Source organism: Lucilia sericata, unplaced genomic scaffold (genome assembly GCF_015586225.1).
Source record: "Lucilia sericata isolate MDLA Ls3-8-SP2 unplaced genomic scaffold, ASM1558622v1 Contig000193F_arrow, whole genome shotgun sequence".
In the NCBI taxonomy this organism is placed as follows: domain Eukaryota; kingdom Metazoa; phylum Arthropoda; class Insecta; order Diptera; family Calliphoridae; genus Lucilia; species Lucilia sericata.
The window spans coordinates 397163-410721 of record NW_023994221.1 but is presented as its reverse complement, the minus strand read 5'-3'; the positions used below and the strand labels follow the sequence as shown (position 1 = coordinate 410721).

At 31.9% G+C, this 13559-nt stretch overlaps 2 protein-coding genes across 9 annotated transcripts in view; one reads left to right on the top strand and one right to left on the bottom strand.

Annotated features, from left to right (window-relative positions):
* LOC119601840 overlaps positions 1 to 10201 on the top strand; it is a 29630-nt gene extending 19429 nt beyond the window's left edge. For all 4 annotated transcript variants that reach the window (XM_037953027.1, XM_037953026.1, XM_037953029.1 and 1 more), the window contains 7 exons: positions 4171 to 6471; positions 6530 to 6626; positions 7064 to 7190; positions 7258 to 7997; positions 8068 to 8202; positions 8268 to 8791; positions 9764 to 10201. In XM_037953027.1, coding sequence (XP_037808955.1) covers positions 4171 to 6471; positions 6530 to 6626; positions 7064 to 7190; positions 7258 to 7997; positions 8068 to 8202; positions 8268 to 8791; positions 9764 to 9899 — 4060 coding nt within the window. In that variant the 3' untranslated portion in view covers positions 9900 to 10201. The remainder of the gene's footprint in view (positions 1 to 4170; positions 6472 to 6529; positions 6627 to 7063; positions 7191 to 7257; positions 7998 to 8067; positions 8203 to 8267; positions 8792 to 9763) is intronic.
* Positions 10202 to 10784: 583 nt separating this feature from the next.
* The window catches only part of LOC119601849 (alpha-protein kinase 1), a 273362-nt gene continuing 270587 nt past the window's right edge, over positions 10785 to 13559 (bottom strand). For 2 of the 5 annotated variants that reach the window (XM_037953042.1, XM_037953043.1), the window contains exons 5-8: positions 11950 to 12076; positions 11718 to 11887; positions 11298 to 11653; positions 10932 to 11213 (exon numbers count right to left, since the gene is read on the bottom strand). In XM_037953042.1, coding sequence (XP_037808970.1) covers positions 11045 to 11213; positions 11298 to 11653; positions 11718 to 11887; positions 11950 to 12076 — 822 coding nt within the window. In that variant the 3' untranslated portion in view covers positions 10932 to 11044. Of the gene's footprint in view, positions 11214 to 11297; positions 11654 to 11717; positions 11888 to 11949; positions 12077 to 13559 lie in introns of all 5 variants that reach the window. The other 3 variants (XM_037953044.1, XM_037953045.1, XM_037953047.1) reach the window with 3 other exon arrangements.

Here is a 13559-nt window from a genome sequence, read left to right as displayed (position 1 = left end):
TTCTTTACTGCAACTAGCAAACACACACAAACTTCTGGATAATATAAAACAGATGATGATCTTGAAATCTCATTTTCACTAAAAATTTGTTTACTAAGGGCACGCGATTTACGAAGCAACTGTTAGTCATTGACACTAAGATGTAACACTAGAAATATCATTGTAATGCTAAAGGAATATTCGTTTAAATGGGGATGTACTAAATTTAGATCGAGAAAAAATTTCTATAAGAACAAGCAAGAGTGTATGTGATATAGTTGCTGCATGCAATTAATTTAATTTTTTTGGGGAAGAAATGAAAACATTAATTAAATTGACTTTAAACAATAGTCGTATTGTAGTATTTTAGTTGAAGAACAGACAGAGGTTCTCAAACGGTGCCAAGAGTGTGTGTATTATTAGCAAATTGGACACTAGATAATATATTAGGCTATAGTTTAGTCTAGTCTATAGTCTAGTCTATAGTCTAGTTTATAGTCTAGTCTATAGTCTAGTCTATAGTCTAGTCTATAGTCTAGTCTATAGTCTAGTCTGTAATCTAGTCTATAGTCTAGTCTATAATCTAGTCTATAGTCTAGTCTATAGTCTAGTCTATAGTCTAGTCTATAGTCTAATCTATAGTCTAGTCTATAGTCTAGTCTATAGTCTAGTCTATAGTCTAGTCTATAGTCTAATCTATAGTCTAGTCTATAGTCTAGTCTATAGTCTAGTCTATAGTCTAATCTATAGTCTAGTCTATAGTCTAGTCTATAGTCTAATCTATAGTCTAGTCTATAGTCTAGTCTATAGTCTAGTCTATAGTCTAGTCTATAGTCTAGTCTATAGTCTAGTCTATAGTCTAGTCTATAGTCTAGTCTATAGTCTAGTCTATAGTCTAGTCTATAGTCTAGTCTATAGTCTAGTCTATAGTCTAGTCTATAGTCTAGTCTATAGTCTAGTCTATAGTCTAGTCTATAGTCTAGTCTATAGTCTAGTCTATAGTGTAGTCTATAGTCTAGTCTATAGTCTAGTCTATAGTCTAGTCTATAGTCTAGTCTATAGTCTAGTCTATAGTCTAGTCTATAGTCTAGTCTATAGTCTAGTCTATAGTCTAGTCTATAGTCTAGTCTATAGTCTAGTCTATAGTCTAGTCTATAGTCTAGTCTATAGTCTAGTCTATAGTCTAGTCTATAGTCTAGTCTATAGTCTAGTCTATAGTCTAGTCTATAGTCTAGTCTATAGTCTAGTCTATAGTCTAGTCTATAGTCTAGTCTATAGTCTAGTCTATAGTCTAGTCTATATTCTAGTCTATATTCTAGTCTATAGTCTAGTCTATAGTCTAGTCTATATTCTAGTCTATATTCTAGTCTATATTCTAGTCTATATTCTAGTCTATATTCTAGTCTATATTCTAGTCTATATTCTAGTCTATAGTCTAGTCTATAGTCTAGTCTATAGTCTAATCTATAGTCTAGTCTATAGTCTAATCTGTAGTCTAGTCTATAGTCTAGTCTATAGTCTAGTCTATAGTCTAGTCTATAGTCTAGTCTATTGTCTAGTCTATTGTCTAGTCTATAGTCTAGTCTATAGTCTAGTCTATAGTCTAATCTATAGTCTAGTCTATAGTCTAGTCTATAGTCTAGTCTATAGTCTAGTCTATAGTCTAGTCTATAGTCTAGTCTATAGTCTAGTCTATAGTCTAGTCTATAGTCTAGTCTATAGTCTAGTCTATAGTCTAGTCTATAGTCTAGTCTATAGTCTAGTCTATAGTCTAGTCTATAGTCTAGTCTATAGTCTAGTCTATAGTCTAGTCTATAGTCTAGTCTATAGTCTAGTCTATAGTCTAGTCTATAGTCTAGTCTATAGTCTAGTCTATAGTCTAGTCTATAGTCTAGTCTATAGTCTAGTCTATAGTCTAGTCTATAGTCTTGTCTATAGTCTTGTCTATAGTCTAGTCTATAGTCTAGTCTATAGTCTAGTCTATAGTCTAGTCTATAGTCTAGTCTATAGTCTAGTCTATAGTCTAGTCTATAGTCTAGTCTATAGTCTAGTCTATCTATCTAGTCTAGTCTATAGTCTAGTCTATAGTCTAGTCTATAGTCTAGTCTATAGTCTAGTCTATAGTCTAGTCTATAGTCTAGTCTAGTCTAGTCTATAGTCTAGTCTATAGTCTAGTCTATAGTCTAGTCTATAGTCTAGTCTATAGTCTAGTCTATAGTCTAGTCTATAGTCTAGTCTATAGTCTAGTCTATAGTCTAGTCTATAGTCTAGTCTATAGTCTAGTCTATAGTCTGTCTAGTCTATAGTCTAGTCTATAGTCTAGTCTATAGTCTAGTCTATAGTCTAGTCTATAGTCTAGTCTATAGTCTAGTCTATAGTCTAGTCTATAGTCTAGTCTATAGTCTAGTCTATCTAGTCTATAGTCTAGTCTATAGTCTAGTCTATAGTCTAGTCTATAGTCTAGTCTATAGTCTAGTCTATAGTCTAGTCTATAGTCTAGTCTATAGTCTAGTCTATAGTCTAGTCTATAGTCTAGTCTATAGTCTAGTCTATAGTCTAGTCTATAGTCTAGTCTATAGTCTAGTCTATAGTCTAGTCTATAGTCTAGTCTATAGTCTAGTCTATAGTCTAGTCTATAGTCTAGTCTATAGTCTAGTCTATAGTCTAGTCTATAGTCTAGTCTATAGTCTAGTCTATAGTCTAGTCTATAGTCTAGTCTATAGTCTAGTCTATAGTCTAGTCTATAGTCTAGTCTATAGTCTAGTCTATAGTCTAGTCTATAGTCTAGTCTATAGTCTAGTCTATAGTCTAGTCTATAGTCTAGTCTATAGTCTAGTCTATAGTCTAGTCTATAGTCTAGTCTATAGTCTAGTCTATAGTCTAGTCTATAGTCTAGTCTATAGTCTAGTCTATAGTCTAGTCTATAGTCTAGTCTATAGTCTAGTCTATAGTCTAGTCTATAGTCTAGTCTATAGTCTAGTCTATAGTCTAGTCTATAGTCTAGTCTATCCTAGTCTAGTCTATAGTCTAGTCTATAGTCTAGTCTATAGTCTAGTCTATAGTCTAGTCTATAGTCTAGTCTATAGTCTAGTCTATAGTCTAGTCTATAGTCTAGTCTATAGTCTAGTCTATAGTCTAGTCTATAGTCTAGTCTATAGTCTAGTCTATAGTCTAGTCTATAGTCTAGTCTATAGTCTAGTCTATAGTCTAGTCTATAGTCTAGTCTATAGTCTAGTCTATAGTCTAGTCTGTATCTTGTCTATAGTCTAGTCTATAGTCTAGTCTATAGTCTAGTCTATAGTCTAGTCTATAGTCTAGTCTATAGTCTAGTCTATAGTCTAGTCTATAGTCTAGTCTATAGTCTAGTCTATAGTCTAGTCTATAGTCTAGTCTATAGTCTAGTCTATAGTCTAGTCTATAGTCTAGTCTATAGTCTAGTCTATAGTCTAGTCTATAGTCTAGTCTATAGTCTAGTCTATAGTCTAGTCTATAGTCTAGTCTATAGTCTAGTCTAGTCTAGTCTATAGTCTAGTCTATAGTCTAGTCTATAGTCTAGTCTATAGTCTAGTCTATAGTCTAGTCTATATCATAGTTTATAATCTAGTCTACAGTCTCGTCTATAAATATACAATTGGAATACTCTGAGTGTTGAGATTATATGTTTTAAAAGCTTTTCTTTTAGAACCGCGTTTAGTATGGAATTTTAAATATCGTTTTAAAATGGAATTTATTCTAAAACAAATGATCAATTTTGGGAAATTATTAAATTCGATGTAGCATTTATAATTTGTATTTGGGAACCACTGTAGTGGGGGTATTTTTTTCCTTTATATTACAGAATTAAAGCGATAATACTCCATGGATACCCGTACAATGTAAATGACTCTGTTGTGCTGTGTCTAGAACACAAACTAAAGGGACTTTCATTCTTGATTTGTTAGTGGTGTAAACAACATCACATCATTATCATCAATGTACGTCGCAAGCGAGTACTAATGTAAAAATACAAAAAATATTTTCTGTGGTGTTGTGTATTTAAACTTAATATTGTATTATAATAAAATAAAAAAAATGTAATCATATTTTAACTATATAATATGTGATTCATAATTGGAATTAAATATTTACTGAAATGAAATAATTGTGTATTATCGTATTTATTATTTGTTGTTTTGTTCTCGCCAACTCTAGTGACCTCTTGAAATCGTTGGGTACTACATCAAAGTTATTAACCGAATCTATAGGAGAACGTATGGCCTTAAAAGCCAAGGGCGCCAAACATAAATTTGATAAAAATTTTAAAACCTCCTCCGAAGCTCTAACGAATATTGGCACTGAAACTACACAGCGTCTAAAGAAATTGGGCTCGAATTTTTCTTTAACTAAAAATCGTAATAAGGAAAACATGGCTACAGCACAATTTAATGTGGATAGACCGCAAACATTACCGCCAAATGATCAAGTCTTCAATGGCATAACATTTACCAGTCCTCTGAGTAATAAAGCAAGAGGTATGTATGACTTAAGATCACAAGAATTGGATAATTCTTATGAAGTACCTAAAAGTATAAAAATAACAAAAAGAAACGAAGAGCTGGGTGAACCACCCTCATATGAAGATGTTTTAAAAACGAATACAGAGGAAAAACCAAACATTAAAACCAATCCCTTGGCTTTGGAAGCAGCCAATAGGGTTTTACTCAAACAGCAGCAGAAAAGTAAACTGGCAGAAGGTTTAACTACCAACAGTTCTGAACGAAGTTCCATTAATTCTTTAGACTTACCCTCACCACCCATGCCCACCATACCAGCTCCTGCTTTGCCTAAAGAATTTGAGGATGAACCAGCTTATGGCAAAATAAATCTCATACAACCGCCAGCACGACAAAAAAGACGCAAAAATTATGAAGAAATTGAACTCAGAAAAGGATCACCAGCTATTGAAAACGAGGAGGAATCAAGCAAACCATTACGCATGAATGTGGACTCTGCTGAACTGCATGAATTAAATAAGGCGGCCGCATTGCAAGAGCGTGAAGAATCTTTAATTTTAAGAGAAAAAATTAAAGAGGAAGAAATGAAAACTTCCCAACCAGATCGTAGTGACTCTTGGGAATATCATGAAGAACGAGATAGTTCCTCCTCGATGGATGAACCTTTATATGCCAATCAGGAACAGACGTATGGCAACGTTTTCGAATTGGCTTCCGGCAATAAAGATATATTAACACCACGTAATGCTTTAATCAATATATCCGAAGAAGATGAGTCATTAGATGAATGCGATATGGGAGCAGTGGGCGGAGTACTAAGACCTCCTAAAGAGATTATAGAAGAATTTGATCCTTTATTAGCGAGGAAAACTTTAAATTTGAGTAAAACAGATAAAAGCAATCAACTTTTACTGCTGGAACATCTTCTCGAAGAAGATACCTATGGCAGTGTTAAAGGAGAACATTCCAAATCCGATGATGATATTAGTATGTGTACTTCAGAGGAAGATAATCTGCAAGCAGAACCTAAAACACCCAATGTTAAAGTACTGCCCACACCTTCTACACAAACATTAGAGCAGACCGCAACATCATCATCATTACCAACCTCCTCTTCTAAACCAATGCAAATTGTACATCAAAATGCCCAGCTATTGTCTGATAGTAAAGAAAATATCTTAGATAATGACTTTGAAGCCAGAGTCAAACCCTACTTAAGTCGCTTAGAAGAAAACCCCATTACATCATCTAACGTAGATTTAGCAAAACCCTCACAAACTCGCTCACAATGGTTTGTGAGTGAAGAAACACAGCCAGGAAATTCCGGCAAACGATATAATCCCTTTAATAAAGAACAAAACATTGAAGATGGCGAAAGTCCTCCCTCCTACCTGGAAGCTATTAGCGGTGCTAATGAAAAGTCAACGGATTGTGCACAAAAACAAAACACAAATACTCGCACGGGTACTTCCCGTTTTATGAATAATACAATGAACGTTTTTTCCAATGTTAAAATACGCATGGATGCTTTAAAACGCAAAGCGAGTTTTAAGAATCCATCAAAACCCAGCGAAGTCAAGGTCACCCTACAAATGATACCACGTCCTAGCCTCTCCCCGTTATTGGTACGCTATGAGGGTCCTCTTATACGTTTTCCCTCCGGTGTTGTAGAGGATATTCTAAAAGAAATGCAAAATCGTAAGGCCATCTTAAGGGATCGTCAATTTCAGACATACCTCGACCAGGAAATGAAAACACCTAAAGAAGCCATACCCTTGGAATATATCACCACCATACAATGTGTCAGCAATAGTAGAGTCACGGATAATTCAACACATTTCTATTGTTTTGAAATTACTACTGCAGTGCCGAAAAATGGCAATTCTTCCTCTAATCTACATTTGTCAAATCCCAATTTAATAATGACTTCAGGTTCATCGGGTAACGTTAAGCAGCAGAGAATTGCTCATTTGTATGGTGTGGGTAAGGAGTCGGAAAGGTGAGTTTTATTTAAATATTTGTATTGAATTTTTATATGGATTTTTTATATTTTCCAGGGGTATTTGGATGCAGAAAATATTAGAGAGTTTGACTAACGCCATACCTACCAAGTATACATGTCATTATTACAGAGCTGGTTGGTGTTATTTGAAGGTAAGGATTTAGAAAACTAAATAGGAATTTTAAAATAATATGAAGCAGTTTTTCTCAATGAGTTTTTTTTTTTTAATTCGAACTTGTATTCGAGTATTGTTAACCTCCATTCTTGTTTTTCATGATATTCCCAAGAAACAAAATTTCTTTTTATAGGCTTTTTGGATAAAATTCTGATAAATTTTGTATTTTTATAGAAAATTTTCGACAAATTTCTTTTTATAGGAAATTCTGGATAAAGTGTTTAATAAACTTTCAATGTTCCAGAATATAGTCTTTTTAAAATGTAAGCGAAATTAAGTCCCATTTATTGGCAAAATATGAATGTTTTCCACAAAATATTAAAATACTTAGGTCCTAAATTAAGGATTTTGAAAAACGAATTTAATTATCCAATTCTTAAATATTTCTGGAATTAATTTTTATATTTTTTCTAGAATTCTATAACTTCAGAATGGAGTGGCACTTGGTTGGTATTAAAGAAAACACAAAGACGTCTCATATTTGTAACTGAAGCAACTGGTAATGTGGAAAAAATGGATCTAAGAAAAGCCCGTTGTATAGGTAAAAATAAAATAGCAAGATCTAATTCAAACAGTCCTGTTTATGTTCAATATTTCTCCCCTAATAGTACTCAAAGATAGCGATGATAGTGTAAAGAATTTGCATGTCGAATCAGGACCTATGCTTATGATAGATGCCCCACCATTTACTGTCTACATGATAATGAGTTCTCCCCGAGAAACAAAAATATGGCGTCATATTATTCGTGAAGTAGCACACAATAACGGTTTCACTTTAGGCGATCAACAATTAACGAAATTCAATGTACCCGTTATTGTCGACAAATGTATAAATTTCGTTTACATACATGGTTCCATGTCAGAGGGTATTTATCGGAAATCGGGTTCTGAAAATTCCATACTTAAACTAATGTCCGCATTTCGTTCGGATGCTTTTAATGTGGAAATAACACGCAATGAATACAATGAACATGATGTGGCAAATGTTTTGAAACGTTTTATGCGTGATTTGCCTGAACGTTTAATGGGTAAATTATCGGAAAGTTTTATATGTGTATCGGAGCTAACAACGGCTGCCGAAAAGATAACTTTGTATAAAGAATTATTGGCACGTTTAAGTGTGATTGAACGTGAAACACTTAAGAAAATTGTGGGTCATTTGGCATTTATCAGTTCGCAAAAGACAAAAAATAAAATGAGCATACAAAACTTAACCATGATTTGGGGACCTACCTTAATGCAAAGTCACCAAACCGAGGAAATGGTTTACTCACAAAAAGAGGCGGATGTCCTGTGTGATTTAATAAATTTGTATAAGAATTTATTCCCCTTATCAGCAGATGAAATTGTAAGTAACAACCAATATAACTTCAGTTGAAAAATTTCATAAATTAAAACATTCTTTTAAATCTCTTCAGAAAAAAGAACAAGAAATGTTAATATGTTTGCAAAAGTACTATGCTGCCGCCGAAACCTTATCCGATACAGTTAAAAAGTCAGGGGATTTAAAAGTATGGATTACTCTTAATCCCAATCCCGAAAATACCACAGAGGTAGTTATTATTCTTTGACTTTTAAATCGTTAAGATTTGTCTAAAATATTTCGTTACATTTTCAGGAAAAGACTCAGATTAATGTCACTATTTCACCCACCAAAACGGCTTATGAAGTTTGCCAAGAGTTAGCACCTAAAATGAAACTCTCCACTCATCAGGTCACCTTACATGAAGTCATACTAAATGGTACTTTAGAACGACCCCTACACCATGACAGTAAAGTTTTCGAAGTTGTTCTCAATTGGTCATATTGGCCAGAAGATGATCGTAAGAATAATGTACTCGTCGCTAAACCTATCGAAATTCTCAATGAAGTACAGAGGGCAGTGAAAAATTTAGCCACCGTAACACCGGGTAAAGAATTGAAATTTGCCGATAATAAAACGAAATCGTTTAAGGCATATCAGTGTGAATTGCGTGATGGGAAGATTGTTATATCGAAAAAGGATAAAAACGATAAGACTACAATAATAAGAGAGATATTCTTGCATAATACGACAGCCTATTTGGGCTGTGAGAAGAAAAGAGATTTTCCCTGGAGTTGGGCCATTACGTTTGTGGAAAAAACAAAAACTCAGATTTTAAGGTGAGTGGTTGTTTTTGAAGAGTGAAAGATTGATTGATTACTTAAATAAGAGACCTGATTATAGTCTCAAATTTAGTTCAGACTAAACTATAGTCCAGACTATAGTCTAAACTATAGTCAAAGTTTAGTATAAACTACAGTCTAGAATAAATTCTAAACTATAGTGCATACTATAGTCTAAAATATAGTTCAGACTATATGGTCCAGACTATAGACCTTACTACACTAAAGTATAATTTAGGCAATGGTCAAAACTACAGTCCAGACTATAGTCAAAACTACAGTCCAGATTATAGTCAAAACTACAGTTCAGACTATTAAAGTTCGGGCTATAGCTCCAACTATTGTTTCAACTACAACAATCAGACTATAGTATAACCTTTAGAACTTACTATAGACAGGACCATATTCTAAGCAATAATCCAGACTATAGTCAAAAGTGTACAATGTCCAGACTATAGTCTAAACTCTACAATACTTTTAACTAAAGACCAGAATATATTTTGAAATCCAAAATTTAATCTATAGTACATGTTATAGTTTAAACATTAGTCCAGACAGTCTAAACCATAGTTTATATTAAAGACTAAACTCTTGCCCAGTTGTCTAATATATAATCTTGACAATAATCTAAACTATAGTCCATAATATAGTCTTAACTATAAGCCAGGCTATATTCTTAACTATAGTCCAGAGTATAGTCTTAATTATAGTTCAGAAAATTTATAGTCCAGACTATTACCTGAACTATAGTTCAGACTATAGTCTAAGCTATAGTCCAGACTGTAGTCTAAACTATAGCCTATAATATACTCTAGACTATAGTCCTGACTATAGTCTGAACTCTAGTTGAAAATAGGCGAGACAATAGTCTGAACTATAGTCTAAAGTTTAGACTCTAAACTATAGTCCTAACTTAAATCGAGACTTTTATTTCAATCATTAAACCATTTCATTTACATTTTACTTTAGATCCCGAGACTCACCCTACATAGGACATGTTTTAGCCGGTTGTGAATGGGTGGATCGTACTATTTGGTATTCTAGCATATGGTACTGTTTATATGGCGATAGTATATTGCCACCAGCAGAAATTATTATAAAATAAGTTTAAAATTTAATAACATCATTATTCATATACAGAACATGTCATTTAACTAAATGTAAGTAAAAATAAGTAGTATTTTTTATGTCTAAAAAGAACATTTTAAAATGTTTTAAATGAATGCATTTTTTAGCAATTTAAGGTGTTCAAATTAAATTTCCAATAATTATTTGAATTAAAAAATACAAAAAAAAGTCTGGAACTTACTATTCAAAATTGCTTTTGTATATATGTATATACAATGTTTTAGTATATTTTTAAAAACATGCTGAAGACTTTTTATTGAAAAAATTAGATTTTTTAAAATGTATTTTTGTTAAATTTTGTTTAAATTAAGTACTAAGTATATATTATTTTATAAATATCCTTTAAAATACAATTTATAAATTATAAATATAATTTTTTTTTAAATACAATTAAATTTTTATTAACTGAAAATCAATAAATATCAGAATTTTATTTAAAAATGGCCAAAACATACGTTAAATATCATTTGAATTTCAAAAAACTTGGCAGCACTGTTACAATGTGTTGAAAGCGCCATCTATTGTTAAAGTTAAAGTCATGTGAAAAATCAAAAAATCGATGTGGCAACATTTCTGCAATTTTGGTAGGCCACTATGAAAAACGATCTGGTAACACTGCAAAAATTTGCAGAATTTTGGTTCAGAGTTGCCACCCGGAGATAGTGGCCTAGCAAAATTGAAGGAATGTTGCCACATCGATTTTTTGATTTTTCACATGACTTTAACTTTAACAATAGATGGCGCTTTCAACACATTGTAACAGTGCTGCCAAGTTTTATGAAATTTTCAAATGTTTTTAACGGTTTTTAAAACAGTTTTTATTACAAATTTGATTATTTTAAAGAATAAAAGACAATTTTTCCAGTTTTTAGTGTAATATTTTATTTATTTATGTTTTGTTTATTAAAAAATTAATACAAATTTGATTTTTTTCTGTTAAAATACAATTTAATTGTTAAATTTATTTTCAATTAAGTACTAAAATAAAAACTTATATTTAAAACACCATTATAAAAACAAAATTATAAATATTAAAATCATTTCTGTTTTAAATTAAATTCAATTTTTGTAAAACTAAATTAATAATGTTTGTGTGTGTGTATGTCTGTGTTAAAATTAAACTTAAAAGGTACTTGTACGGACGGTTGTATAAATACGTTTCGAAGACTTTCGACAACAGGCTAATAAAATAATATAAGCTAAAGAAATAACAAAGCCCAAACAATTAAGTATAAAAGATAGACCCAATATAGAGGTCCAAGGTCCGGTAACTTCTTGGCAACTTAAGTCACTAAAATAGTAAACATGTTGTTTAAAAATAAGTTGCCTGTTTAAAGTGTGTGAAATTATGAAAATAATTCATTAACAAACTTACCGATATTCCACATTATAACTATTATCCGTTATTTCCTCTTCGTCATCTTCTTCGTAGGAAGTTTCGTTTAACAAGGGTTCTGTTGCATTTACTGTTGGCGTTGGGGCATTAAAAGTGCAAATACATGAACCATGTTCCAGTAAAAGATTCATACTTTTACATTTTGTATCCGCTGCAGTGAGGCGACAATAATGTATGGCGGCAAATATTAAAGCCACACAGCAGAGTAAAACGGACAGCAATGAAAGTACATAGGAATCCATACGTAAAAACATAAAGCAATGCTCTCGAGTTTTAGCTCGTTTAATACGTTGATAACGTATCACTATTAAGCCTATAATACCCGTTATTAACAACTGTAATAGAAAAGTAAATAATTTTTAATTTTCTTACAAAATATATACGATTCCTTTCACTTACCACTAAACCACACCAATAGGGGTTATCTTGTACTGGTGTATTTGGTGTTAGGAAAAATATCCATGTCGATAAACTTAACAATAAAATACCAATGATAATTTGTAATATTAATAACCAACGGGCAAGATTTGGCTGTTGAAAACCCATGGGATTGGGATGTTGTACTTCTGCTGGAAGAATGATATGTGTTGGTAAGTTTTCTTTAATTTGATTGTAAAATTCAGATATTTACCTTCATAACTTTTATTGTTTACCACCAGCATTCGACTATGTCGCAAACTGCTTCTTGTCGGTGTATGTCGTCCAGCGATTTTATTACCTTTAATATTTTGTGGTACTGTTGTGGCCATATAGACGGTCTGCAAAGAGAAAAATAAAAATTTATGAGATTTTTTAATTTATGTCCAGGAACAAAGAATATAAAGAAGATTACATAAATAAGAAATGATGATCGTTGTAGATTTGGATTTACTAAGATTTTTACCGACTTTGTCTACGATAACTGTAGAATCATCTCCTTATTACGAGTGTCATTGCTATAGTCGAAATCGTAATCGTTTCCTAAGTCACAGCTGCATATATGTATGTAACTTTCAGTCTATTGTAAACCTATTACCAAGACATTTCGTTTCTTTATAGAACAATGGAAGAAAATGTGTTGTAATATCTTTTAATCTTAAGAATTTTGTGGGTTTGGCCCACTTAAGCCCTGGATGTTTCACATTGGGTTTCATTCAATTAAAATACTTAAGGGTTAGTTAAAGAAACGATTTGCTTCTAATATGGGTTTCAACCCATGTTCGCTGAACTCAATTTTCACGTCTTGAGCCGAAAAACTAGAAATTTCGAGTTTCTAGGTTTTTTATCCTTCTAATACATAGACATTAGTCCTAATACTAAATTCCGACTTAGAACTCAATCTTGTAATTCAAGGGTTAGATGTATGTATGCATTTTTATAAATTTATTTTAATAAAAATTTCTAGAAACGTTCACATAAATTTTGTATTCAGTATTAAGTTCATACTATGAATAGTTTATATTTAAATAACACAGGCCAACAAAATTTGAACAAAAGTCAAAACCCAACGACCAATGTATGCTTTTCCAAATTGACTTGCGCTGATTCCAAATCTGGATTCAGATCAGGTTTTCATAAAGTTAAAAAAAGAACGTTTATGGACAATTTGAGATGTTTTAACAGAGTGAGGACACCTTTATTTATAAATTTTGTTATGTCATCTGAAAGTCTAATCCATCGACTTCAAAATATAACTTTAACCTCTGTAATATCTTCTTCCATCCTTGAGATATCCTAACCTACAAATATAAATTCCAAACAAATTTATTTTAATGGACAATATTGGCGAAAAAAGTATATGGCGAAAATTCTAAAAAAAATCTTCGTAAATGTTTGACAGATTAGACTTTTAGATGATAGAACAAAATTTATGAATAAAGGTCTCATCTTCATGTTATAAAATCTCAAATAAATATGGCCAAAAACGGGGATTTTAAAAATTAATGTCACGGTATCTAAAAAAACGTGATCTGATGGATAAATTATAAGGATTCAGATTCGGAAGACTACTCAATCCTTCAGACAAGTATACTTTGGTGTCTGGGTTAAAAATTTGTTTACCTGTGTAATTCTTAAACATTTTCTGCTTTCTGTGACTATCTAGAACGTTTTAATTTCAATTGCGCTACATAATAGGCGTGTTATCTATTTAGGAATCTTATGAAATCTGAATATATTGATATACTTTTAGGTATAAGACTAATATTTCTGAGCTATAAAAACACATTTAAAGCTCTCACTAGTTAATCGGTATAATAAGCA